General features: G+C 45.3%; 1 protein-coding gene across 1 annotated transcript in view; it reads right to left on the bottom strand.

Moving 5' to 3' along the window:
* The window catches only part of fnbp4 (formin binding protein 4), a 50,201-nt gene that overhangs the window by 4,527 nt on the left and 18,002 nt on the right, over positions 1–27,672 (bottom strand). The window contains exons 5-16 of the mRNA XM_068045897.1: positions 24,757–24,901; positions 20,455–20,563; positions 19,945–20,268; positions 19,080–19,314; positions 13,389–13,510; positions 13,091–13,195; positions 12,419–12,552; positions 11,297–11,475; positions 6,378–6,715; positions 5,384–5,543; positions 4,592–4,827; positions 2,660–2,820 (exon numbers count right to left, since the gene is read on the bottom strand). Of these exons, the coding sequence (XP_067901998.1) occupies positions 2,660–2,820; positions 4,592–4,827; positions 5,384–5,543; positions 6,378–6,715; positions 11,297–11,475; positions 12,419–12,552; positions 13,091–13,195; positions 13,389–13,510; positions 19,080–19,314; positions 19,945–20,268; positions 20,455–20,563; positions 24,757–24,901 (2,248 nt within the window). The remainder of the gene's footprint in view (positions 1–2,659; positions 2,821–4,591; positions 4,828–5,383; positions 5,544–6,377; positions 6,716–11,296; positions 11,476–12,418; positions 12,553–13,090; positions 13,196–13,388; positions 13,511–19,079; positions 19,315–19,944; positions 20,269–20,454; positions 20,564–24,756; positions 24,902–27,672) is intronic.

Here is a 27,672-nt window from a genome sequence, read left to right as displayed (position 1 = left end):
CCAAATGCCACCTTTCAATCTGCAGGAACCGTGCCAGAGACTATAGAATTTTGAAAGATGACCACCAATATCTCTACAGCCACCTCTTTCAACACACTGGGATGAAAATTATCAGGGCCAGGGGATTTATCTACTTTAAGCCCCATTAATTTCTCTAGTACTTTTTAAAAACTATTAATATACTACAGTTCCTCGTTTACACTAATCCGTTGATTCTCCATTATTTCTGGAAGATTTTTAGTATTTTCCCCCGTGAAGACAAGACGAAGTATTGGTTCAGTTTCTCTGCCATTCCCTTATTTCACACTATAAATTCTCCTGACTCCACTTGTATTGGACCCACATTTATTTTTGCTAATCTTTTCCTTTTTACATACCTATAGAAAACTTTACAGGAAGTTATGACAATTTTGCAGGAAGTTATGATAAACTTGTATAAAACACTGGTTTCGCCTCAACTGAAGTATTGTATCCACTTCCGGGCACCACACTTTCAGAAGGATGTTAAGGCATTAGAGAGGGTGCAGAAAAGATTCACGAAAATTGTTCCAGGGATGAGGAACTTCAGTTACATGCAGAGGCTGGAGAAGCTGGGTCTGTTCTCCTTGGAGGAAAGATTAAGGTATTTGATAAAGGTGTGCATAAATCATAAGGGGTCTGGTCAGAGTAGACAGGGAGAAACTGTTCCCACTGGGTGAAGGATCCAGAACCAGAGGACACGATTTAAGGTGATTGGTAAAAGAAGCAACGACGACATGAGGAAAAACCTTTTTTTTCTACTCATGAGGGGCTAGGATCTGGAATGCACTGCCTGGGAGTGTGGTAGTGGGAGATTCAATCGAGGCCTTCAAAAGAGAACTGGATAATTATCTGGAGAAAAATTTTGCAGGGCTACAGGGAAAAGGCAGGGGAGTGGGACTATGAGTTGCTCTTGCGGACAGCCAGCATAGACATGATGTGCCAAATGGCCTCCTTCTGTGCTATAACCATTCTATGATTTCCCTCACTCCACCATGACCATCGAGCCAGGGGAATGGAGGCGAGCATACCAGGAGCTACGCCAAGCATACCAAAAATGAGGTGCCAACCCAGTGAAGCTACAACACAGGACACGCATGCTAAACAGCGGAAGCAGCGTGCTATAGACAGAGCTAAGCGATCCCACAACCAATGGATCAGATCAAAGCTCCGCAGTCCTGCCACATCCAGCCATGAATGGTGGACAATTAAACAACTAACCAGATGAAGAGGGTCCAAAAACATCCCTACCCTCAACGATACAGAGCTCAGCACGTGAATGCAAAAAAAAGGCGGAAGCATTTACAATCATCTTTAGTCAAAGTCCCAAGTGGATAATCTATCTCGGCCTCCTCCAGAGGTCCCCACCTTCATAGATGCCAGTCGTCAGACAGTTTAGTTCACTCCATGTGATATCAAGAATCGGCTGAAGGCACTGGATACAGCAAAGGCTATGACAGCATCCCAGCTGTAGCGCTGAAGATCTGTGCCAAGCTGTTCCAGTACAGCAAGAAGACTAACAGCTACCCGACAACGTGGAAAATTGCCCAGGTATGTCCTAGTTAGTTAGTTAGAGATACAGCACTGAAACAGGCCCTTCGGCCCACCGAGTCTGTGCCGACCATCAACCACCCATTTATACTAATCCTACACTAATCCCATATTCCTACCACATCCCCACCTGTCCCTATATTTCCCTACCACCTACCTATACTAGGGGCAATTTATAATGGCCAATTTACCTACCAACCTGCAAGTCTTTTGGCATGTGGGAGGAAACCGGAGCACCCGGAGAAAACCCACGCTGACACAGGGAGAACTTGCAAACTCCACACAGGCAGTAGCCAGAATTGAACCTGGGTCGCTGGAGCTGTGAGGCTGCGGTGCTAACCACTGCGCCACTGTGCCGTCCTGTCCATAAAAAGCAGGACAAATCCAATCCGGACAATTACCACCCCATCAGTTTACTGTGGATTATCAAGCAGCACTTACTCAGCAACAACCTGCTCACCAATGCTCAGTTTGGGTTTCGCCAGGGCCACTCAGCTCCAGATCTCATTACAGCCATAGCCGAAACATGGACAAAATAGCTGAATTATGGAGGTGAGAGTGACTGCCCTTGACATCAAGGCAGCATTTGACCAAGTATGACATCAAGAAACCCTCGAAAAATTGAAGTCAATGGGAACCAAAGGGAATACTCCCCACTGGTTGGAGTCAGAGCTAGAACAAAACAAAGATGGTTGTGGTTGTTGAAGGCCAATCATCTAAACCCCAGGAAATCGCTGCAGCAGTTCAAGGAGGCAGCTCACCACTTTCTCAAGGGCAATTAAGGATGGGCAATAAATGCTGGCCTTGCCAATGAAGCCTGCATCCCAACAATGAATTAAAAAAAATTACGTCTTTCATCACGTCACCCCTGGGTCTGTTTTGGACTAACTGATAGAGATGGAGTGGTGTGATTAGCGAACAACTCCATTAGTGTTGAAAGATGCGACTAGCAGGATAGTATAGGAGAAACTAGAAGTGCTTTGATTTTATTTGTCCAGCAATTCCTGTTTCCATGACTGCTTAACATCTTAGTGCACTAAGTCTTTGTAACTAGATGTGGGTTCCAGTGCCTCAAGAGCAGTGTACTCACCTGATCAGCTGTTGCTGCTTCCACTCCTCAATCCGTTTTTGTGCCAGAATCACTCTCTGCTCATCTTCACTGGAGCTGGAGTGTTCATCCTCATCCAACTCTCGCTGAATGCTCTGCCACTTCTTCACCAGTGATGGCATCTTCATTTTACTCTTCTTATTCTGAAAGTGCAGGAGTGTTTAGGAGATAAGGAACCCTGAACACAGACTCCATCCCCGAACACATCCATGTGATGGAGCTACCCCTGATCCCAGTGCCGAGTGTCAGATTGTGCATCACAGTTTCTCAACATCAGCACCCGGTGCTACAAGGTCATTCACGGAAAATGACAACCATTACCATGACTGTGTCACTTCAATTAAATAATATAATAGGGATAAACAGTACAAGTCAAAATGTGAATGAGTTTGCTCTAGAAAATGAGAGATGTTTGGAGGGGTGAAAAGGGAAATACATTATCTAGCTCACAGAACCACACTCTAATTACTTGAAAAATGACTAACATAGGACTTCTGGCACAGGTAGACAATCAGTGCCATACCTACACCCTGTCTCCCCACCAGGAAACCCTCAAACACTTATGTTGCTAGGCAGGAAGAACCTGCTGCACAGTGGTTAGCACCGCAGCATCACAACTCCAGGGACCCGGGTTCGATTCTGGGTACTGCCTGTGCGGAGTTTGCAAGTTCTCCCTGTGACCGCGTGGGTTTTCTCCGGGTGCTCCGGTTTCCTCCCACAGCCAAAGACTTGCAGGTGATAGGTAAATTGGCCATTGTAAATTGCCCCTAGTGTAGGTAGGTGGTAGGGAATATGGGATTATTGTAGGGTTAGTATAAATGGGTGATTGTTGGTCGGCACAGACTCGGTGGGCCGAAGGGCCTGTTTCAGTGCTGTATCTCTAAAAAAAAAACACATAAGTAAGGATTGGCATTAAACTGTACTATACCTCCAGGTGGGGAGAACTGTGGGTAAGGATCAGACTGATTTATTCCCTCTAACTGATGCAGAGGCCAATTGTATCACCTACTGCTGCCCAGTTCAAAAAGGTACAGAGCCTGGGGCCATCGTGGTCTGGTTACTCAGTGGATAAGCAGACAGGCATCGGGGAATGACAATACCACTAAAATAAAAGCAAAATACTGCGGATGCTGGAAATCTGAAATAAAAACAAAGTGCGGGAAATGCTCCGCAGGTCTGGCAGCATCTGTGGAGAAAGAGTTAACATTTCAGGTCTGTGACCTTTCATTAGAACTTTGTTTTTATTTCAGAATACTTTTACCATTAGATATTTTAACTTCAGTTAAATAACAGTTTCTATTCCTATGCCAGGGCCAAGATTTTCTACAGTTGAGACATTCCAGACTCCAATGCAATAGTTCGGAACCATTGGCTATGGAACATTGTGCCATGTGTCACACCACAGGGGTGGGTTGGTGCCTGAGCAATAAAACAGGAAGCCATGGGGGATTTTTTTTTGGTGGGGGGTGGGGGGAGAGAAGGGAAACCAGTCCAATTTACTTGAGGAACTTAGGAAACAATTAAAATCTGCCAATCTGAGACTTTGTTGAGCTGTCAAAATAAAATCTGCTTTCGTGGGGCAGCCTGCTTATTTGGATGCAGGAAGGTGGGTAGTACGGCTGCATTTGAAGGGCCTGCAGCAGTAGCTTAAAGGGGAGGTGAATTTTTTTATGCAGCAGAGAGAAGCAACGCTGTTCAGTGGTAACCAATGAGAGTTTAGATATCGCAGCAGCAACGACAAGTCCTTTCAAATCCTCTAATGGGTGGAGGAGGGGCAGGGCCAGAGAGGGGTTCAATGAAAACAAACCCTGGTGTTGATGAAGTCAATCAATCAGCTCTCTACTAATTCCCTGCTGCTCCCCTTCACCGGGCATTGCATCCAGAGACACACGCAGACAGCGAGCCGCACTCTACCTTGTCTTTCTTTACTTTCCTGCTCTTCTCCGTTGCTTGGGCCACCGTGCTAGTTGGCGGCATCTCTGGTATGTTAGGGGGCGGTGGGTTTGCTTGGACAACCGGTACTTGGTGTTGTGGGACAGCATGTGGTGCCTGCACTGCATTGGTCAGCATGGGCAGCAGAGGGGGTGTCGGTGCAGGTACGGTCTGGTGCATGTGAGGAATGGGTACCATCGTGGCCAGCATCTGGGGACCTGCAGCTCAACAGAAAGGGAAAGCAGCAGTCAGCTTGGTTAATAACACTACAATATTCTAGGTTCAAAAGGTCACCCCAACCCCAAGAGGGATTAAAGTGGGATTAAATTATAGCGCCATCCTTAGAAATGGGGCACGCATCATGCAAAGCAATATCTCCTATATGGGTGAAACAAAACATGCACACATGACAGATTCTTGTTTGAGCAGTTCTCATCGTCACAGTATACGCCACAGCTAAACAGATGGACAAGCAAGAATGGTAGCAATTCACAAAGTTCAGATCACATGAAACATCCCTCCCATTATCTACCAGATAGCCCCAGGGCCCTTGGAGAACCCTATGCAAACGCTGCAATGCTATCGAGGGGGCACAAAAGGGAAGGAGGTACAGAAAGACAGACAAGGAGCCCATGGCAGGTGAGTAGAGTCAGAGATGCCATAGTGTCCCACCCAGTGCTCAACACTACTACCCTGAGCACCCCACCCACTCGTCACCACTATGCAATGTGCCATTACCCTAAAACATCAAATGCCACCATGCACCCCCTTTACCTGCGATCATGGCTGATTGAGTGTAGAGGACAGGACTGCTCCCAATGGTGATGGCGCGTGGCATCGGTGCAGAAGTCAGCACTGCGGCCTTCCTCTTGCTAGTTTTGGCAGTCTGACCTGCAGCTGGTGGGTTCAGAGATGCATTTGAAGCAGGATTACTCTGAAAGATAACCAATTCTATGTTATCGGAATTCCAGAGACCCCTTGACTATCCAATTTACGGACAATATTACTAGGCGACAGTTGCTCTATGGAGTCCATTCACACAAATGGTACTCAAGATGCATAGGAAAGTAACAGAACTCAGGAGTACAGCATATGTCTCACCTTTACATCCTGTGCATTAAAGCCTGGCTCGGGTATAAAATTAAACCCGACCAGGGTCCGAGTCCTTCATTTTTTTTTCATGCCTGACCCGCCCCGAAAATATCAAACATGATATTAGTACAGAAAAAAAATCACGTCAAACGCAAATTAAAAAGAAAATACTAAACAAAACCCGACCACAGCCAACCTGAACCCGACCCAACCCGAGCCCGAATGCTGGACGCAGAATATAGACCCGGCCCTGACTCATGTAGTCGGGTTTGGTTGGGTAGCCAGGCATTACTGTGCATATCACAAATCCTTTAGCCAGATAAGGATATGTACAGGACAGTGCACGGCCCATACTGCATTTCTTGCCAGCAATAGGTACAGGATAGCACACAGGCTGTGCTGAGGTCCTTGCCTTGTAATAGGTTATGTATAGGACAGTGCATGGTCCAAACTACATCCTCAACCTGTAATAGATTATATACAAGATAACTATCTGTGGTGTGCTGCACCACCCTATACTGCACCTATCCAATTATACAAGCCAACTGAGATTGGCTAATTCACAACAGAACAGATCAGACGTCTATCTTGGTCTATCAGTTTCAGCTACTCACTGCCAGTACCCTTGATAGGGAGGGATATGTTTTGTTTTTAAAAAAAAAACATACAATCTCACCTTCTTTACTGTTGGAGGCTGAACTGTTGTAACTGGGATAATAGGAAGAAGGGCTCTTTCCAAACAATCCTCTTCAGTTCCTGGCGCTGGTGGCTCCTTACTCTCCACTTCCATCTCCACTTCCTGTATTTCTCCGTCATCACTTGGAGGCGGTGGTGGTGGGGGCAGTGGGGGAGGGGAGGAGGGTGGGGGTGGTGGTGGGGGTGGAAGGTCTAGTGGGAGGGGGGGTTGAGGAGGAAGAGGGGGGAGGGGAGGTTGGGCATTATTTCCTCCAGAAGCAGTGCTGATTGGCTGACAAACAGAAACCTGGCTGGCACAGACTTCTGTATGCAAGGGACCTGAATGTAAGCAGAATAGGCAGAGAACATTACAAAGGATAAACTAAAACGAGAGCGCAGTTACTGTATACAATGCGATTTACTGCCACCCTTTAAAACTAGCAACCTAACTGGGTCTGAATGGCAACAGCTGACTGACACCAAAGCCCAATTCTTTGTTTAAAAAGCATTCACATACAAACTTTTCAGGAGCCCTTGGCAGCAACGGAGGTACTATTCTGTTGGCAATAAGTCTGCATAACTTAATTTCCTCATCCTCTCCAGATTTTTCTACCCTGCCTGAACATTGCATGCCCCTGCATACTGCATTCAGCAGCTTTCTGTAATCGCTTTGAAACATCATTGCTCCCGGCAGCGACATGTCTCCAATTCAGAAAGATTCTGGTGTTCACATCTAGGCACTGCATGAGCGACTTGACTTCACTCAGGGAGGCAGTGGGAGAGACAGCATTGTCTCATTTAAAATGTAAATGGTTAAAATTCACACTGAGCTCCAGCTCCCATCTTGTGGACCCCACGCTGTGCTGTCAGAGCCTTGTGCAAAGCACTGCACAATAGATTGGACCACTTAGGGAGTGCTTTATTGCTACCTAATACCTACAAGGCCACTGAAACAGACCTGATGGAAAAATAGCTCTTGCATTTGGCTGTGTAACAGTCCTTGGACTGGAGTGTAATGCATTACCAAGGAAGAGATTTTGGATGTTTTGAGAGGCACAATAAAGGGCAGAATAAATGCAGAGATCCAACAGGGACAAAAAAACTCAAGACGGCTGAGGCGAAGGACTTTTGCTACCGTCGCCTTCTGGGACTTGACACTTGCCATCCGAAGGGTAACTAGGGGAGTTTTATACCAGTTTTTAAACAAGAGATCCATGCAACTCATTAATTTGTTCAACAACTAGCAATTTTTAAAATTCATTTATTCACAGGACGTGGGCATTGCTGAAAAGACCCACCTTTATTGTCCAAGGTGGTGGTGAGCTGCTTCCTTAAACTGCTACAGTGTGTTAGTGACAGTACTCCCACAGTGCTGTTTGGAAAATTCCAGGATTTTGACCCATTAACAGTGAAGGACTGGCAATTTATTTCCAAGACCTGGAGGGTTCCATTTGCTTGCTGCCCATGTCCTTCTAGGGGGTAGGGGTTGTGGATTTGCAGGATATTATTGAAGGAGGATTGGTGAGTTGCTGCACTGCATCATGTAGATGGTATACACTGGTTTATATTCTTGGGTAATGCCAGTGTTGCAGCTTCGATGCAACAGTTTGGCTCGGGGCATGGCTAACTCTGGAGCACAAATCTTCATTACAGCCAGGATGCTGTCAGAAAGTCATGGAGTCATTTATAGCATAGATGGGGGCAATTCGGCCCATCGAGTTGATGTCGGCTCTCTGCAAAGCAATCCAGCCAGTCCCACTCTACTGCTCGATCCACACAGCCCTGCACGTTTATTTCCTTCAACTGCCAATCCAATTTCCTTTTGAAATCATTGATTGTCTCCACTTCAAAAACCCCCATGGGCAGTGAGTTGCAGGCCATTACCACTCGCTGCACTTCGCCCTGCATCTCTTGCCCAAAACCTTCAATCGGTGCCCCCTCGCCCTAATACCATCAGTTAATGGGACAGTTTTTCCTTGTCTAACTTACCTAAGCCTGTCATAATCTTGTACACCTCTATCAAATTTCCCCTCAACCTCCTTTGCTCCATGGAGAACAACCCCAGCCTTTCCAAAATAAAAGCAAAATACTGCGGATACTGGAAATCTGAAATAAAACAAAGTGCTAGAAATACTCAGGTCAGGCAGCATCTGTGGAGAGAGAGGTAAAGTCCATGTTTCAGGTCTGTGACTTTTCATCAAAACTGGCAAAAGTTAGAAATGTAATAGGTTTTGATCAAATTAAAGTGCGGGAGTGAGTGGGGTGGGGCGGCTGGAAGAACAAAAGGGAAGGTTTGTGATAGGAATGCCTACCTTCAAGTTCTGCCCCTCTCTCCAAAGGCATTTCCATTTGTCCCCATCACACAACTTCCCTTTTGTTCTTTTTACCCTCCCCCCTTTTCACTTGCTCAAGGCCTATTACATTTCCAGCTTTTGCCAGTTCTGATGAATGATCACAGACCCGAAACGTTAACTCTGCTTCTCGCTCCACAGATGCTGCCAGACCCGAGTATTTCCTGCACTCTGTTTTTATTCTAGCTTCTCCAACCTAATCTTGTAACTAGAATCCCCCATCCCTGGAACCATTCTGGTAAATCTCTTCTGTGCCCTCTCAAGCATCCTCACATCCTTCCTGAAGTGTGGTGACCAGTACTGGATGCAATACTCGAGTTGTGGCCTAAAAGATCCAGCATAACTTTCCTGTTTTTTTACTCTACACCTCTATTTAGGAAGCTCAAGATCCCATATGCTTTGCTAACCACTCCCTCAATATGTCCTACCACCTTCAAAGATCGATGCACATGCACCCTCAGATTCCTTTATTCCAGCACATGCTGCAGAACTGTGTCATTAAGTCTGTAATGCCTCATCCTATACCTTCTGCCAAAATGCATCATTTCACACTTGTCTGTACTAAATTCCATGCTGTTATCATGGAAGTCATGGCCCAAAGCCTTTGCTGCATCCAGTGTCTTCAGCCATTTCTTGATATCACGTGAAGTGATGGAGGAGACCTCAGGAAGAAGCCAAGATGGATCATCCACTTGGCACTTCTGGCTGAAGATGGCTGCGAATACTCCTCCTCCAGTTAACTGTTTAATTGTTCACTACCACGCACGACTGGATGCGGCAGGACTTTGATCTGATCGGTTAGTTGTGGGATCGCTTAGCTCGGTCTATAGCACGCGGCTTCCGCTGTTTAGCATGCGTGTGGTCCAGTGTTGTAGCTTCATCAGATTGGCACCTCATTTTTAAACATACCTGGTGCTGCTCTTGGCATGTTCTCCTACACTCTTCATTGAAGCTCCCCTGACTTAATGGTAAATGGCATATGCCAGACCATGAGGTTACAGATTGTGGTTAAATGCAATTCTGCGGCTGATGGACCAAAGCACCTCATGCATGTCCAGTTTTGAGGAGCTAGATCTGTTCTGAATTAATCTCATTTAGCACAGTGATAGTGCCACACAATACCATGTGAAGATGGGACTTCGTCTCCACGACTGTGTGGTGGTTATTCTTTCCAATAGCATCATGGACAGATGCATCTATGACAGGTAGATTTGTGAGGATGAGGTCTCGTAGTTTTTCCCCTCATTAGTTCTCTCACCACTTGTCGCAGGCTCAGTCTGACAGATAAGTCGTTGAGGGTTTGATCAGCTCCGTCAGTAGTGATGCTACCGAGCCACTCTTGGTGGTGGGCATTGAGGTCCACCACCCAGATTACATGTTGTGCCCTTGCTTCTCCAAAGCGGTGTTAAATATGGAGGAGCACGGATGCATCAATTGATTAAAGGACAGGTTTAGTTTCTTGGGTGAGTGCCATATGGGTGCAGGATGTTTGGGCAAGGAGGGCCTCTGGGAGAACTAAGGAAATTCATGTACCTCCTTTAAGATTCTGCTTTAAACCTACCTCTGGCCACCTTTCCTAATGTCCCCTTTGGCTTAGTGTCAGCTTTTATCTGATTACACTCCTGTGAAAGCATCTTAGGACGTTTTACTGCATTAAAGGTGCAATACAAGGCATTTGACCCTGTGTCATCAAGGAGTTCTAGTAAAACTGAAGTGAATAGAAATCTTGGGGAAACTCTAACATCTGGAGTTATATGTAGTACAAAGGAAGATGGTTGTTGTTATTGGCTCAATCATTTCAGCTCCAGGAAATCACTGCAGGAGTTCCTGAGGGTAGTGTCCGAGGCCCAATCACCCTCAGCTGCTTCATCAATGACCTTCCTTCCATCATAAGGTCTGAAGTGGGAATATTTGATGATGATTCCATTCACAACTCAGATAATGAAACAGTCCACGCCCACATGTAGCAAGGTATGAACATTCGGGCTTGGGCTGATAAATGGAAAGTAACATTCATGCCACAGAACAGCTGGGCAATGACCATCTCCAACAAGACATTCAACGGCATTATTCTTGCTGAAACTCTATCGTCAAATTCCACTAACCCAATCTATAAGGCACAAGTCAGGAGTGTGATGGAATACTCTCCACTAGCCTGGATGAGTGCAACTCCAACAACCGACAAGAAGCTCGACACCATCCAGGACAAAGCAGACCGCTTGATCTGCACCCCACCCACTATGTTAAACATTCACTCCCTTCATCATGGGCATACAGTGACAGCAGTGTGTACCACTTCCAAGATGCACTGCAGCAACTCGCCAAGCCTCCTTTGACAGCACCTTTCAAACCCACGACCTCTACACCTAGAAGTACAAGGGCGGCAGATGCATGGGAACACCACCATCTGTAAATTCCCTTCCCAACCTGACTTGGAACGATTTACTGTCAACTCTGCAGGAGTGGGAACCAACAGGTGACTAAGGCCAGGAAGTTTGAAAGGAACATAGATTATTATTCATCACCCACCACCAACCACAGATACAGAGCGAGCAGCAAAACCCCTCACCTGGCGGATCACTTGGTGGGCCCACCGTTTCTTTCACTGGAGTGCCGATGGAGAACACGCTCTTACCAACATTCAGCCTTGAGGTGTACTCAGCTGCTTCCTCATCCTCATCTACGTCTGGAAATTCCCACTGCGACTGGCCCGTCTGCTCATTGAGATAGAAATAGCGCCGGTGCTCCCTACGGCGTGACAGAAAGGACACACTTAGTTTGGGGGGCAGCAGCAGGTGGACCCTGCCAGAGGCGAAAAAAAAGGTATGATTTTTTTTTTGCCAACAGGAGGTTTGGCACCTCCTGCTCCTAGGACTCTAGGAAAGCAGAGGTTGAACAGAAAACCTCAATTCAATTTTGGTTTGGATTTTTGTTTTTTTTAAAAATATATTGTGCCTTTTTGAAAAGTTACAAATTTCGGCCCAATTATCGTCGTTTTCGGTGGGAGAAAACGGCTGTCTGATAGCGGTGGCACTGAGCAGGGTATCTGACGGGTAACTCAGACATCCCTTTTAATCTAGAAGCAAACAAGGAAGGAATTAGTGCAAAAATATTCTTCAAGCTGAAAAATAAAACAGTAATTTTTTATATTATATATATATATAAAAAAAAACACATTTACGTATTTTACAGATACAGCAAACTGTAGTAAGAGAAAAGAAAATAATTCTGACCTGTGCTTCTGGCAATAATCTTCGTCTTCTCTCGTAGCTGCTGCAGGAGGCACCTTCCCTCTTTCTCTCGTGTAGTCGTCTCAGGAATTCCATCCCAGAAATTTCCAGCAAAGCGCAGACATTTCTTGCATGCGCACTCTCTCTTTCCCGCCCCTTTCCCCTTTATCGTTACTCCCTTACTCAACATAATTATATGAGTAGTCTATCTGTTCAATTCCAACACTCAAACCTCAGCATGAGAAATTGCCAAATTTTGAGGGTTACATTTTAGGCTGGTCCAATGATTTTTATTTTGCTTTTGGAATTTGCATACATGCGGGAGTGTTACCAAATTAGCAGTTTAGTGAGCTGGCAGTCTGCAACTACTGTTGCCACGTCGTCATGTGGAGATGGGGGGGGGTCACAGTTCGGTTGTCACGTGTCAAAGGTGAAAGGTGATAAAGTAGAAGAGTGCGTACCTGTCCCAATGGCAGGACCAGCCTTTTGGGGATGCATTAGATTCATAGTGTTTAATCTGTAAATCAGCTTCCTGCAGTTTGCGTTTCAGGTATTGGCCATTCAGTGCTCCTTCTCGCCAGTCTGATATTCGAGTCTGAGACACAAGAGAGATGGTAAAGGCCATCAGCTGAATAGAACAGAACATCACTACACATTTAGGAAAGGAAAAAGATTACCAACCTTTTGGTAAATCTCACCATTCAAGTCGAGATACTTATCAGTCCTGAGGGGCACCACTGACTCAATGTGCACTTTGCTCTGAGGCAATGGAGTGCCAGGCACAGGGAGCTAGGTGGGTCCACTGAAAACATCAGATAAAGAGGGGAGGGGCAGGCAGGCATGAAGGTCGATTCATAGCCCAACATTGGGGTAGCAGATGCACAGTAGGCCCATATGCCAGCAGCAGGGGCACAGTTAGCCCTGCTGGTACACATAGCAATAAGGATGAAGAGACAGCAGTAGATGACAACAGCGCAGACAGTAACATGGACAGGGAACAGTTCATTACAAACTAAATCTGTTCAATGTCATAGCATTGTGCCTTAAAATTAAACAAAGCCCTCCCTCTGAACACACCCCACTCCTTAAACACCACTTCAATTAGTGTGGAATGAACTGAGTCAGTCTCAAACCTCGATCTGGAGCAGCAGGAAGTGGAAGTTGGAGATAGACTGTCTGCTAATTCCCAGGAATTCCAGTTTACTGGAGAGAGTGTTCGCCAACTCAGCAATCTGAAACTGAGAAAATGGAGTCAGCATCAATGTTCATGTTTGCACCAGTAAGATTAGCCCTCCCCACCCCACGACCATCTCCTCGGCCCACAGTAGTCCCCGAAAATGTCTCAGTATACTGAGCCACGCTATTCCCAGAAAACGCTCAAGATTGTTAAATATAGAAATGCCAGAATAGCCTGAGCTATGACCTTCTCACCTTCAGTTCACCCCGGTCATCCTTTTCTTCTGGAGGAAGTTTTGGCGCAGCTGTTTGCTTTTCCGCAGACCCTTCAAGATCCATGTCATTTTCCTCAGAATCAATGCTTGGCTTTTCAGGAGCTGCAGAGAAAAGTCATTTACAATGCATTTACTCTTTCTTATTGGTGGGAGTGGGGTAGAGGTGTGGAACAGGAAAATAGATGGTTACTGAAATCATTCAGCACTCGCCTATGCACAACACTCATCCATTTACTTTCAATCCCAAGCCATCCTGGCCCAAACCTGTAATGATTCCCCTCGATATTTAAACTGTAATTGCCAAAATAATTTATTACATTGCAGTTCTTGAGCAATTCCTTGCTGGTTGCAGGAGCTGAATGAAATAACGTTGAGTCTTGCAGCCTACTTTTAATGGGAAGAGTGGAAATGGCTTTTACTTGGTACAAACCATCAGTCTCTCACATTACAGTCATGACAAATGTGGGTCCCTTAGTCAGAAATGGGGGAATTTATAATGGGGAACAAAGAAATGGCAGACCAATTAAATACCAATTGGTTCTGTCTCCAATTAGGAGGACACAAATTACCTCCCAGAAATGTTGGGGAACATAGGGTCTAGCGACGAGGAACTGTATGAAATCAGTATTAGTAGGGAAATGGTTTTAGGGAAATTAATGGGATAGAAGGCTGATAAATCCCCCAGGCCTGATAATCTGCATCCCAAAGTACTTAAGGAAGTGGCCCTAGAAATAATAGATGCATTGGTGGTCATTTTTCAAAATTCCTATAGACTCTGGAACAGTTCCAACAGATTGGAGGGTAGCTAATGTAACCCCACTATTTAAAAAAGGAGGTAGAGGGAAAACAGGGAATTATAGACTGGTTAGCCGGACATCAGTAGTGGGGAAAATGCAAGAGTCAATTATAAAAGATGTAATAGCAGAGCACTTGGAAAACAATAACTGGATCGGACAAAGTCAACATGGATTTACAAAAGGGAAATCATGCTCAACAAATCTACTGGAATTTTTTGAGGATGTAACTAGTAGAATAGATAAGGGAGAACCAGTGAATGTGGTGTATTTGGACTTTCAGAAGGCTTTCGATAAGGTACCACATAAGAGATTAGCGAGCAAAGTAAAGCACATGGGATTGGGGGTAAGGTACTGACATGGATAGAGAATTGGCTGGCAGACGGGAAACAAAGAGTAGAAATAAACAGGCCTTTTTCCCCCCCAAGTGGCAGGCAGTGACTAGTGGGGTACCGCAGGGATCAGTGCTAGGACTCCAGCTATTCACAATATAGTTTGCAGACAACACAAAGCTGGGTGGGAGTGTGAGCTGAGGAGGATTCAGAGAAGCTGCAGTGTGATTTGGAAAGGTTGAGTGGGCAAATATATGGCAGATGCAGTATAATGTGGATAAAGGTGAGCTTATCCACTTTGGTGGCAAAAACAGAAAGGCAGATATTCTGAACGGCTATAGATTGGGAAAGGGGGAGGTGCAGTGAAACCTGGGGATCCTTGTGCACCAGTTGCTGAAAGTAAGCATGCAGGTGCAGCAGGCAGTTAAGGCAGCAAATGGTAGGTTGGCCTTCATAGCGAGAGGATTTGAGTACAGAAAGGAGCAAGGATTTCTTGCTGCAATTATACAAGGCCTTGGTGAGACCACATCTGGAGTATTGTGTGCAGTTCTGGTCTCCTTATCTGAGGAAGGATGTTCTTGCTATGGAGGGAGTGCAGCGAAGGTTCACCAGACTGATTTCTGGGATAGCAGGACTGACATATGAAGAGAGATTGGGTCGATTAGGCTTGTATTCACTAGAGTTTAGAAGAATGAGAGGGGATCTCATAGAAACCTACAAAATTCCTAACAGGACTGGACAGACTAGATGCAGGAAGGATGTTCCCGATGGCGGGGGAGTCCAGGACCAGGGGTCACAGTTTAAAGATAAGGGGTAAGCCATTTAGGACTGAGATGAGGAGGGATTTCTTCACTCAGAGAGTGGTGGACCTGTGGAATTCTCTACCACATAAAAGTAGTTGAGGCCAGATCATTAAATATATTCAAGAGTTAGATATAGTTAGAGATACAGCACTGAAACAGGCCCTTCGGCCCACCGAGTCTGTGCCGACCATCAACCACCCATTGATACTAATCCTACACTAATTCCATATGCCTACCACATCCCCACCTGTCCCTATATTTCCCTACCACCTACCTATACTAGGGGCAATTTTTATAATGGCCAATTTACCTATCAACCAGCAAGTCTTTGGCTTGTGGGAAGAAACCGGAACACCCGGAGGAAACCCACGCAGACACAGGGAGAACTTGCAAACTCCACACAGGCAGTACCCAGAATTGAACCCGGGTCGCTGGAGCTGTGAGGCTGCGGTGCTAACCACTGCGCCACTGTGCCTTAGTTCTTAAGGCTAAACGGATCAAGGGATATGGGAGAACTGGGAACAGGGTACTGAGTTTGGATGATCAGCCATGACCGTATTGTATGGCAGTGCAGGCTCGAAGGGCCAAATGGCCTACTCCTGCTCCTATTTTCTATTTCTATGAAAGCTGGTGTGAAAAGTGCACATCTGGCACTAGACTTGGGCTTCATAAAAAGAGGTAGAGTACAGAAGCAGGTAAGTTATGCTGAACCTGCATAAAGCTCTGGTTAGAAATCAACTGGAGTATTGTGTCCAGTTCTGGTCACACTTTAGGAAGGATGTGAGGGTCTTGAGAGGGTGCACAGGAGATTTACCAGACTGGTTCTACGATGGAGGATTTTAGTTCCACGGCTAGGTTGGAGAAACTGGTATTGTTTTCCTTACAGCAAAGGAGATGAAGGGGAGATTTAAAAGAAATAAAAAATCATGAGTAGCGCAGATAAATCAGACAAGTGTTATGAGTGTTTCCATTTTTTTGTTAGAATTTGAGAATTTATATTTTAAAACTATAAAGGGATTCCATAGATGATGGAACTTTGCGTGTTTTTTAAAAAAGGAAGTTTGAACTGTAAACAATTACTGGAAGGCGCCTGTTTTCAATAAAAACCCAGCAGGGAGGGGTTGCTTTGATTTGGACAGATGTTTACAAAGAAGTGACAAGCCAAGATTTATAGATGTCAGGAGACTGGGACTTCTGGAAAGTTTTGGTTCCATTTTGAACTATTACAACACAGTTGGTGTTTGGCCTGAAACAGGAAATGACCCTGCTCATCTCTCCAGTGTTTTGGATTCCTATTACCTCCTGTATTTGAAGAAATACTCCATGAATGCAGAAGGCTTTGAATGTCAAATGTGTGAAACTGAACCTTATTGCTGCACTCCTGCTTTAAGACCTATGTGGAGCTGTAGTAGCTGCATCGCATGGAAAGCCTACCCAAACTGATCAACATCACCTGGAAAGAACTGTCCTCGGAAGGTCCTAGTGACGGCCACCTATATGCATTTGTGTCGCCGAACCAAAACAAAGGACATCTTTCCATACCTTCTGTTCAGCCTAAGAGTTTTTTTTTTAGTCCTTCTATTTCTTTGTAGCCTGTGTTTGCGGACAATGCAACCACTAGGTGGCGCAGTACTTGCACATGCACAAACACAGCCTTATGCACTGAAACATCACTGTCTGCTACGTTTTTGGCAGCTGCCAGTAGTAAAGATGGCGCCGTTCAATTTATCACAAAAACAAATCAAACCCAAGTCCCCAGTGACTGCGATCGCCACCTCCATCCCACCCCCAACAGTCTGCTCCCTCCTGCCATCGTTCTTCCCTTTGCCGCTGCCTCCCGCGCCCCGCTGCCCACCGCTCTCTCCCCGCCATGCCACTTCTCACCTCGGCCGCTTGCTCCCCGCTTTCAACAGGCCCCACCACCCCCACCCGTCGGCCACTCACTGCTTCCTCCCCTCTACCTCTGTTCCGCGCTGCCTCTCTCTTTGCTCCCTGCTCTCTCCTGCTCGCAGTCTCCCTCCCCTCCCCTGCCTATTTTGTCACTCTCTCTCTGCCGCTTCCCCGATGTGGGAAAGAGAGGCAGCGATCGTAGGAGCAGGGAACAGAGGCAGAACAAAGGGGAAGAAACGGCGAGACCTTGAGCGAGTGGCTGACAGGTAGTGGGGGTGGGTTGAAGCGGAGACCAGGTAGCTGAGGGGGGAGAAGCGAGGGGGCGAGAGAAGTGGCGAGGTGCAGACATTGCAGTACACGATTATATTTCGCGCACACGCGCAAATTAGTCTTGGCAAGCCGGGTGCTGACAAAGGCTGCGCATGCGCAGCACCACACTGACAGCAAGAGTCCGTTCTGCACATGTGCTAAGCTGGGAGCGCTCTGATGACGCCTGTGCTAGGCTGCGTTGTCAGGATTCACTTTGTTCTTCTTAACAGCTGTAAACAAAAATCCCTTTTATTATTTCCCAGTTAAATGGTGGGTATATATATATGTGTGTGTGTGTGTGTGTGTGTGTGTGTGTGTGAGGGCTAGGATAAATAAGGGGCTTTAATATTGCAATTGGTGTGTATGTTTTACTTTATTATTGGTTTATAATAAATGGATAATTTTGTTGATTAAAGAAACCTGGTTGGTGTGTTTATTCTGGGAAAAAAATAGAGTACGTGATTGACTATCGGTAGTGGGAAATGTAAATATATGTTGTGACCTGTGTGGAGAAGTGGGACTAGAATAAACAGTGCACTCCTCCCACCTCAGTCCTAACACAAGGAAAAAACTGTTTCCATTAACTAATGGTGCAAGCACTAGGGGACACAGATTGAAGGGTTTTGTGAAGAGATGCATAGGGAATGTGAGAAAGAGCTTTTTCTAGTCAGCGGGTGGTAATGACCTAGAACCCACTGCCCACAAGGGTGGTGAAAGTGGAGACAATGACTTCAAGAGGAAATTGGATGGGCACTTGAGAGAACTAAACTTGGAACTACAAGGATCGAGCGGTGGGGAGTCGGACTGACTGGACTGCCCTGCGGAGATCTGGGATGGATTCAAAGGGCCAAATAGCCTCCTTCTGCGCTGTAAATGATTATGACTCTAGACATACACATCTTCACTCTGTACTTTGATTTATTCATTCACGGGTTGTGGATGTTGCTGGCAAGGTCAATATTTATTGTCCATCCCTAATTGCCCTCGAGAAGGTGGTGGTGAGCTGCCTTCTTGAACTGCTGCAGTCCATGTGGTGTAGGTAAACCCACAGTGCTGTTAGGGAGGGAATTCCAGGATTCTGACCCACTTAATCTGTGCTTGTTCCTGCCCTGGGAGTTTTTGCTGAGACAGTGCAGAGGGAGCTTCACACAATGTGAATAACGTGATTCTTTCACTATACGGAGCCATGTTGAATACGTTAAGCTTGCACATTATGGATATGATAGCATAGTGGCTCTGGTATAGAACTTGCAATCCCAGGGTCATTAGCTGTGAAGTAGACCATAAAATCTGCCAGACTATAAATCTGAGCTGGTTTACCGACGTTTGTACTTGCCAAATCTAGCCGAACCAGTCTTAATTGGAGAGGACTGAAAAGGCATGCAAAAGTAGAAACAAATGAAGGCCCACCATATTCCCAGGGCAAGAGAGGGGATCTGAAGGTGGCCTTGCCAGCAGTGTCCACATCCCGAAAGCAAAAAACAAAGATTGGTTGCCTGGACGAAGACAAGATCTTTAAGGTGCAGTTACTCCAATCACTTACCAGTTTCAGCACAGTGCGTTCCCTCCGGGGCCGTATCACGTTCCAGGTTATCCGAAGCACGGCCAGTAGACTCGGGACTGAAGGTGCGAACCAGTGCCTGCCACTTCCCTTTCCTATGGACGTGCTTACTGCTCTCAGATACCTGCCCCTCCTGCACCAAAGTCTGGCTGCAATCAGAGCGTGGACTGGACCCAGCCAAGCTAGCATCGCCTTCCTCCAGCGCACGCAGCTCTGCCTGTGGACACACAGACTGAGTCAGCTCCATTGATAAACAGCAAATAAAACAAAGCTATACAAGAGTGAGGCAGCCTTTTTTGTTGCTGTTTTCTTTTGCAGGTGCCAAAGTGAAAGATTTTCAGCGTCATTTCTGGGTCTTGATGTAAGTGCCAGTTCAGAGCAGCTTTGTGCTGGGGCTGGCCAAATTGGGGTAAGTGTGATTTTGCCTATGGTGTGTGGGTTTTCAATACAAAGAAGAAACATCAACACTGCTCAACTGCACATTTGGTCTTTCTCAGCTGTTCATTACTGTTGGTCCTAGCGACCAGATTATTGTGTACATTGTGTTGCTCAAATCGTTCTGCTCCACATCAGATTAAAAAATATTGTAAACACTAGTAGATCCTTGATGGCATGGCTTATTGTAACCAGGGTGACACTTCTTCCACCAAGGATAGGAATGTTGTGCCATGATGCACATGGCTGTAACTTCACATGATAATTTGTTGTTTAGTAAGCAAAGCTTCATATTATGTAATTGATGAAGGAAATGGGCAGATCAGAAATGCAAGTTGTGTTGCTGATCACAAGCATCCAGTCTCTCTTACTACTGATAGTTTTGCATCTATGAAACGCAATATAATCTCACCTTCTTTCTCTCCAACACCAACTCCAGTTCCCGCGTAGACTCCTCCTCCTCTTTCTCCACCCCCTCCTCTTCCTCTGCACTCTCTTGGGAAAGGTTCATGCTCTGATGATCCTCTTGTGGTGCTTCCTCCACGTGCATGCTGCTGCTGTTGTTCTTGCCATTGTCCTCCTCAACCACCTCCTCTTCCTGGCAAATCAATTTCTTCCGCCACTTTTCCTCGGCTTTCTTCACCTCTTCAGGGATGAGCGGGGCTAGCAGAGACGCGGCAACGCCTGAACATTCCTCCTTCTCGCCAGCCAGCGCAAACACACTCTCGTTAACTTCCTTCAGAAGCAGAAAGGAGCGGATTAGAGATGCGACACCCAAAGGAACCAGCACGGCCGCGATTCAAAGTTACCTGTACATCAGTGGCCCCGCTGAAATAAATGCAGGCTTCTGCACAAGATTTTTATTTTTGTTGCCCCTTTGCCCTGCAAAAAAGCAACAGATATCACCTTATTTCACCCCTACCTTCTTCTTCAAGTTTCTGCCATCTGGCTTTGCCACTGTTTGGTCATGGTGATAGATGCCTGTGTGCTGATAACTACTCTCCACCTCGCCAGCGGACAGGGTCACGGAGCTGAAAGACAACACACGGTAACACGCGTTTCCTTACTGCACTGCTCAAAGGTACTGTGGCAACATATTCCCAAAACAGAATGGCCTTGCTAACCCCTTTAAAAGCTGTTGCTCCCACCACCCCTCACCCCCCCCCCTCCGCTCCCACCACTATGCGTTGTTACATGACAGTTGAAGAGACTGATTGTTCCCTATACATGGTATAGGTAAACATGCACACAGCTCATTTGCCTGGTTTCAAGTGTGGAAGTTCTGTTAGTTATTAAAAACTCTGGTTAGAACCAATCTGGAGTACTGCACCTCAAGAAGGATGTACTAGCCTTGGGAGAGGTGCAGGACAAAGTCACCAGAATGACACCGGGGTTAAAAGGATCTAATTATGTAGGCAGGTTGCAGAGACTAGGCTGGCATTCCTTTGAATGTACAGGTTTAAGGGGTGATCTAATTGAGGTCTTAAAAAAAAAAATCAAAGGAGTTGACTGGGTGCAGAGAGAGAGAGAAATTATTTCCTCTATTCTGTAAGGCCAGAACAAGGGTGCACACTTTCAAATTAGAGCTCAGGAGTAATGTCAGAAAGCACTTCACACAGGGCAGTAGAAATCTGGAACTCTTTTCCCCAAAGCAACCCCCCGTCCCTCACAAAAGCAGTTAAAGCTGGGAGTCAATTGAAAATTTAAAAAGCTAAGTGAGGCGATTAAGGAAATGGAGCAAAGGCAGGTAGATGGGGTTAAGATATAGATCAGCCACAGTAGAGCAGGCACGAGGGGCTGATAGCTTACTCCTGTTATGTTCTCATGTGTGGAAACTGTCAAAGATCCCATGACACCACTCAATCCAGGGAGCCCCACAGGAGAATTCCAACTTTATACAAGGTCCTCCCTATAAATAAATCCTACCATGCACCTGGCGGACACACTGCTCCAGCAAACAAGGCACTGGGTTGCTGGACTTTCACTGGAGTTATAAGCTGACTATAGGGCAAGTTAAATCACACTTTAAACCTCATCATCTGACTGTCGTTTCAAACAGGATGCCTAAGATTTTGTTTAACCTCATTCTTTGCTTTTTGGATTTATGCCCCCTACTTCAATTTTATTTGAAGTACAATTGTACTCATCCCAAATTCACATTTCTCTTTCCCTGCAATATCTTGATGTAGAGGTATACTGTGATTTCCTAAGTCATCTATTAAAATTAACCCATAGTGTTAATGGCAGTGAGCATAACATATCAGCAGGTGGCCTTTACAAATGCACAGTTGACCCACACTGCATACAAAGAAAATACCCATAGATGAAGACATCACAAGCAGTTACCTACATCAGCCCTCAGGCAAAGACTCCCAACCTGCACAGATGACGAGATAATGCCTTGCCTTCATGTCACATTATCAGAAATCTCTGCATAACAGTGTGTTGCCTCTCTACTTCCATCAAATTCAATATCTTGCAGCACTGTCACTTGAAGGACACCGTGGACTACTGCAGCGTGAACTGGGATTATACCCAGAATCTCCCTCTGCTCCTATGTGCTACATAGAATTTACAGCAGAGAAAGTGACCATTCAGCCCAACTATTTATCCTCCACAGGAGCCTCCTTCCACTCTACTTCACCTAACCCTTCAAGAGCATAAATAGGTGCAGGCCATACAACCCTTTAAGCTTGTTCTGCTATTCAATAAGATCATGACTGAGCTTCTAAATCAACTCCACTTTCCTGCCCTATCCCCATAGCCCTTGATCCCCTCAGTGCCCAAAATCCATCTCAAGTCTTGAATTTGCCCATTAACTGAGCATCCACCGCCCTCTGGGATACAGAATTCCAAAGATTCACAATTTTGAGTAAAGAAATGTATCTGCCCTAAATAGCTGACCCTCTCCAAAGAACATAGGCCCGTCTGCTCAATCTTTCCACATCCAATGAACCTTTGTTTCACCCCCTCTAAGTCAAGTATATTCTTCCTTACAGCACTCCAGGTGTGGTCTCACCAAAGCCCTAAAAAAAAACTGCAGCAAGACTACCTTACATTTCCACTCCAATCCCCTTCCAATAAAGACAATACATTTACATTCAATTTGCCTAATTGTTTACTGTACCTGCATGTTAACTGTGATTTGTGTACAAGGACCCCCAAATCCCTCTGAATAGCAACATTTACTATGCTCTCACCTATTAAAAATTACTGTGGTTTTTCTTCCAAAGTCGATAATTTCATACTTCCTCACATTATATTGCATCTGCCACCTTCTTGTCCAACCACTTAACTAGTCCTCTGCAACCTCCATGTCCTCCTCAGTTTTCATTTCCCACCTAGCTTTATATCAACAAACATATTTGTGTCTCTAGTGTTGGTCTCCCCCTCCAAGCAGAAACATTTCATAAGTTTAAAGACTTTATCAGGTCATCCTCTTAGCCTTCTCTTTGTTATCTCATGATAGATGACGTGATTTACTAGGAGTATTTTACATAGCAGGTTCAAATGTGAGCCCCTCCTTGCGTCATTGTCTTGAGACCCCTCTCCATCCACTACACTTGTACGGTGGATACACAGAATGGATAATCTTGGATTACCGTATAAAATTGGACATCATAACTTTGCCACACATTCTCCTTTGGGAGAAACAGGACATCAGGATCAGTGTTTAAAAGAAAATAGGAAAATCAAAACATTAGTAAGTGGCTTTTTTTTAAAAAATGGAAGTAGAAAATATGATAAATTATATAGGAAATATAAACCAATGTCACTTGAATACCAGGGTTACAAAGCTCAACTGTGATGTACCAAGTGGAAGATTTGTCCTGTAATGTCTTAGTTCCAGTATTTTGAATGCCTTTATTAACATGCTAATCTTGATATTGCTCCCCATCACACCAACACTTACATAGTGATCTGCTCCATGGAGGAGATCCTGGACTTGTTCACACCAGTGCCAAATGTAATGGGCCTGTATTGAGCAGTGGTACTCCAATCTCACAAGCTCCTCTCACCCCCAAGTCAACCAGCCTCAACACCCCTTTTCCCCCATTTTCTACCTCACTACTGCCATTGATTCATCCACCTCCTCCCAAATTGACACTGGAGTTGGGGGGGAGAGGGGGGATGGAATGACCCACTTCATGTTAAATGAAATCAATCCAACCCCTAGGCTTGGTGACTCTGGCAGTGTAACAAAATTAATTGCCCAAAACTTACATTGTGTTGTAATACTTCACCTAAAACCTTTGTGTAGCACGTCAACGCTAATCCGTTACCTTTTGTATGGTCTCAACAGTAAACGGGTACAGGAACAGACACAGGTAAATGCAAGATCACCACTTGCACTACATAGCGACGAGTCACTGGTCGTTTCACCCCCTACTCTTGTGTAAATCCAGATGTTGGACCCCCTGGCGACAGCCCTTCACATTTCACACTTTGCTAGGAGCGGAGACATCGCAGATGGTTTGTTTGGTTAGAATCACTGTGTAAAAGCAGCACTATATTTCAGAGACCCCAGGCACCAACAGCTGAGCCTAGGAGATGTGGCACCTGCCCAGCTCCAATCCCTCACTCCTCTTGTACGTACTCACATGCTTGTCTCTGTCTTTTAGTTTCAATGCCCTCAACTTGGGCCATGTGTTTTGCTACTGCTGGGTCTTCTCCATTAATATGGTTTTAACTTTCTTTCATGGAAAGATACAAACGGATGTAAACAACTGTCAAACGTGCATTTCCATCCATTCCACACAACTAGAAAACGCATTAAAATCAAAGCGTGTCCAATTACTACCTGGGTTCAAACATCACAGAATTACAGGGTTTGGGTGGGGTAGGGGTAAGGAATGCTCTTCAAGCTTTGAGTTGACTAACAATTTCTGCTGTTTGCCCAAGCCCACAGAGACATGCCAGTACCATAGAGATGTCTAAAATCATCCTAAATAATCTGGTGTACAACAAGGCTCTGTCTCCCTTGGTCAATCTCACCGGCGTGGGTGCATTCAGGGCCGAGGAAACTAAATTTACAGCAAGTGCCAATTTGCAAACCTGTCTTTTATTTACAAAAGCATATGAATGCAATTTTATATAACGCAAACCAATCAACAATTAAAAATAATCTGCTTTATGTCGACTGCACAGAACACAGCACTGGAATGCTTATTAAATGGTGTGCTGGGTGAATGTATGAGTAGACCCACTGTGGTTTAGCACCTACCTGTTTTGGTACTGCAGCCCTTGGAGCTGAGCAGCCAGGTAGAGGGGCAGCTCCCATGTCACTTCATTGGTTTGAACGTTCCAATAATAATAGCAGCCAGTGTTCTCATCCCACACCTCCTGCCAGTCGCCCATGTCCACGTTAACTGTACAGTGAGACAAGAACTGTATTCATTATTCATACAAGTCAAGCACAAGAAACATCCACATCCAGGCACACGCAGCCCTTCAGTGGGGAACGTAAGATGGTCTGACCCATGGGTAAGGAATTAGTTAGGAGGTAGGAGACCTAGGGAAAATGGATATGTACTCCAACTGGCAGTCTATGACTAGCGGTGTCCCCAGGGATCTGTATTGGGGTCTCAGCTTTTCACTATATTTATTAGTGACTTAGATGAAGGAATACAGAACTGCTTGTCCACATTTGCTGACGATACCAAGTTAGGTGGTACAGTAGTGTAGATAGGAGCAGCAAGTTACAAAAGTTCATTGACATATTGTGAGTGGGCAAAACTGGCAGATGGAGTTTAGTGTGGGCAAGTGTGAAGACATCCACTTTGAACCCAAGAATGATACATCAGACTATTTTCTAAATGGGGAGAACTATGGAGCAGACAGGTTTAGAGATCCAAGTACAGTAATAATTGAAAACTAGGGGACAAATACAAAAATGAACATACAAGGCTCCTGGAATGTTGGCCAAATAGTCAAATACTGTTTACTTATATTCTGTCAGATTTGAGACAATGGGCAAGAAAAAGGTTAGTGCCAAAACCAAAATACCTTATATGCTAGAAATCAGAGAAAGACAGACAGACGAAGAAAAAATGCTGGAAATACTCAGGCCAGGCAACACCTGTGAAACAACAGAGTTAACGTTTCAGGTTGATAACCTTTCATCAGAACTGGGAAAAGTTAGAACAGGTTTTAAACAAGAATATAGGTGGATAGGGAAGAACAAAAGGGAAGTTCTATGATACACAGGAGAGATTAAGTGACAAAAAGGATGATGGTGCAAGGCTAAGGACCTCCTCCCTCACCACCCCTCCCCGCCGCCAGTGGTTGACAGGACCCTTGAATGCGCACATTCCATTTTCCACACTTCTGCTCTAATCCATTCCCCTCTCTCTCAGAACTATTAGGTACCCGTTGTCCTCACTTTCCATGCCAGCAGTCTCCATATTCAATGATCATCCTTTGCCATTTCTGTCACCTCCAGCGTGATGACAACCACATCTACCCCTCACCTTTCAACGTTCTGAAAGGACTGTTCCTTCTACAACACCCTGGTCCACTCCTCAGTTACCCAAGACCCTGTTTTCCTTCCCACAGTACATTCCATGTAAACACAGAAGATATAACACCTGCCATTTTACCTCCTCCCTTCCCACCATCCAGCGCCCCAAATACACCTTCCAGAGATGAAACAGTGATTTACTCGTACTTTTCAATTTAATATACTGTATTCGCTGATCACAAGGTGGTCTCCTCTTCACTGGGGAGACTAAACACAGATTGAGCAATTGTTTTGTGGAACATCTTCACTCAGTCCATAAGAAAGACCCTGCCTGAGCTTCTGGTTGCGTATCATTTTAGTTCTCCATCCCACTCTAACCTCAGCCTCCTACGCTATCCTAATAAAGCTCAACATAAGCTTGAGGAACAGCATCTCATTTTTTTGATTAGACACTTTACAGCCTTCCGAATTCAAAATCAAGTTCAACAATTTGTCATGACTTCAGCTTTTTTGTTTTGAAAGGCAGATGTTGGTGATAATTCTGCTATTTGCATTTATACCTCCTCTAGATCCAGCTTTTGTTTCTTGACTTGTGCTATTACTATCTCCCTTTGCCATATACCATCATCCCTTGTGTCATTTTTGGTAGCCCTTGAGGGGAGGCTAACTAGTGCTGTGGGGGAGGGCTTTACATCCAACGATATACTTTCGAAGTGTAGTCACTGTTGTAATGTAGGAAAAGTAGCAGTCAATTTGTGCACAGCAAGCTCCCACAAACATCAATGACTGGATAATCTGTTTTTGCGATGTTGATTGACGGATAAATATTGGCCAGGGATAAACCCCTACTCTTCTTCGAAACAGTACCATGGGATCTTTTATGGCCACCTGAGGGGGCGGACAGGGTCTTGGTTTAACATCTGAAAGACAGCACCTCCAACACTTCAGCACTCCACTGCAGTGCCAGCCTTAATTTTCTGCTCAAGTCCTGCAGTTGGACTCGAACCCAGAACCTTCTGACTCAGAGGCCAGAGTGTGACCAACTGAGCCACAGTTGATAAATAAAGTGTTAATAAAGTTGACTAGCTACAGGTGCAAGTAGCCACATGGGGTTTTGATATTGGCTAGAACGCCGATCAGCATGAGCAAGAATGAGGACTAAACATTCCTGGCTACAATGTATTCAGCAGGGATAGGGAAGGAAAAAAGGGGGAGGATGGCAGTATTGATTGAAGATAATAGCAATAAGATTGTTCTAGAGAGGGATGAGATATTAGAGGGTTCAAAGACTGAATCTAGTGTGAGCATGAATTATCAGAAAAGGGAGTGTTACATTGTCAGGTGTTTACTACAGATCCTCAAATAGTGAGATGACACAGGAGCAAATCTGTACGCAAATTTTAGAGAAGTGTGAAAATAATAGAGCTGTAATGATCTGGGAAGTGAAGTCCCCTAATATAGACTTGGTGGGGCTGGTGGTGGTGGTGGGAGGCATCTGAAAGGTATCTCATGCATAGCAGACTTATTTGGAAGATATGAAGCATGTGGGATTAAAGGGACAGTGGAAACTTTGGTATGTAATTGGCCAAAGGATAGGAAGCAGAGAATAGCAATGAACAGATGTTTCTCTAACCGGATAGAAGCACGCAGAAGGTCCCCACAGAGGTTAGTATTCAGACT

This window comes from Heterodontus francisci, chromosome 14 (assembly GCF_036365525.1).
Source record: "Heterodontus francisci isolate sHetFra1 chromosome 14, sHetFra1.hap1, whole genome shotgun sequence".
In the NCBI taxonomy this organism is placed as follows: Eukaryota; Metazoa; Chordata; class Chondrichthyes; order Heterodontiformes; family Heterodontidae; genus Heterodontus; species Heterodontus francisci.
This window is presented reverse-complemented; position numbering and strand designations above follow the sequence as displayed.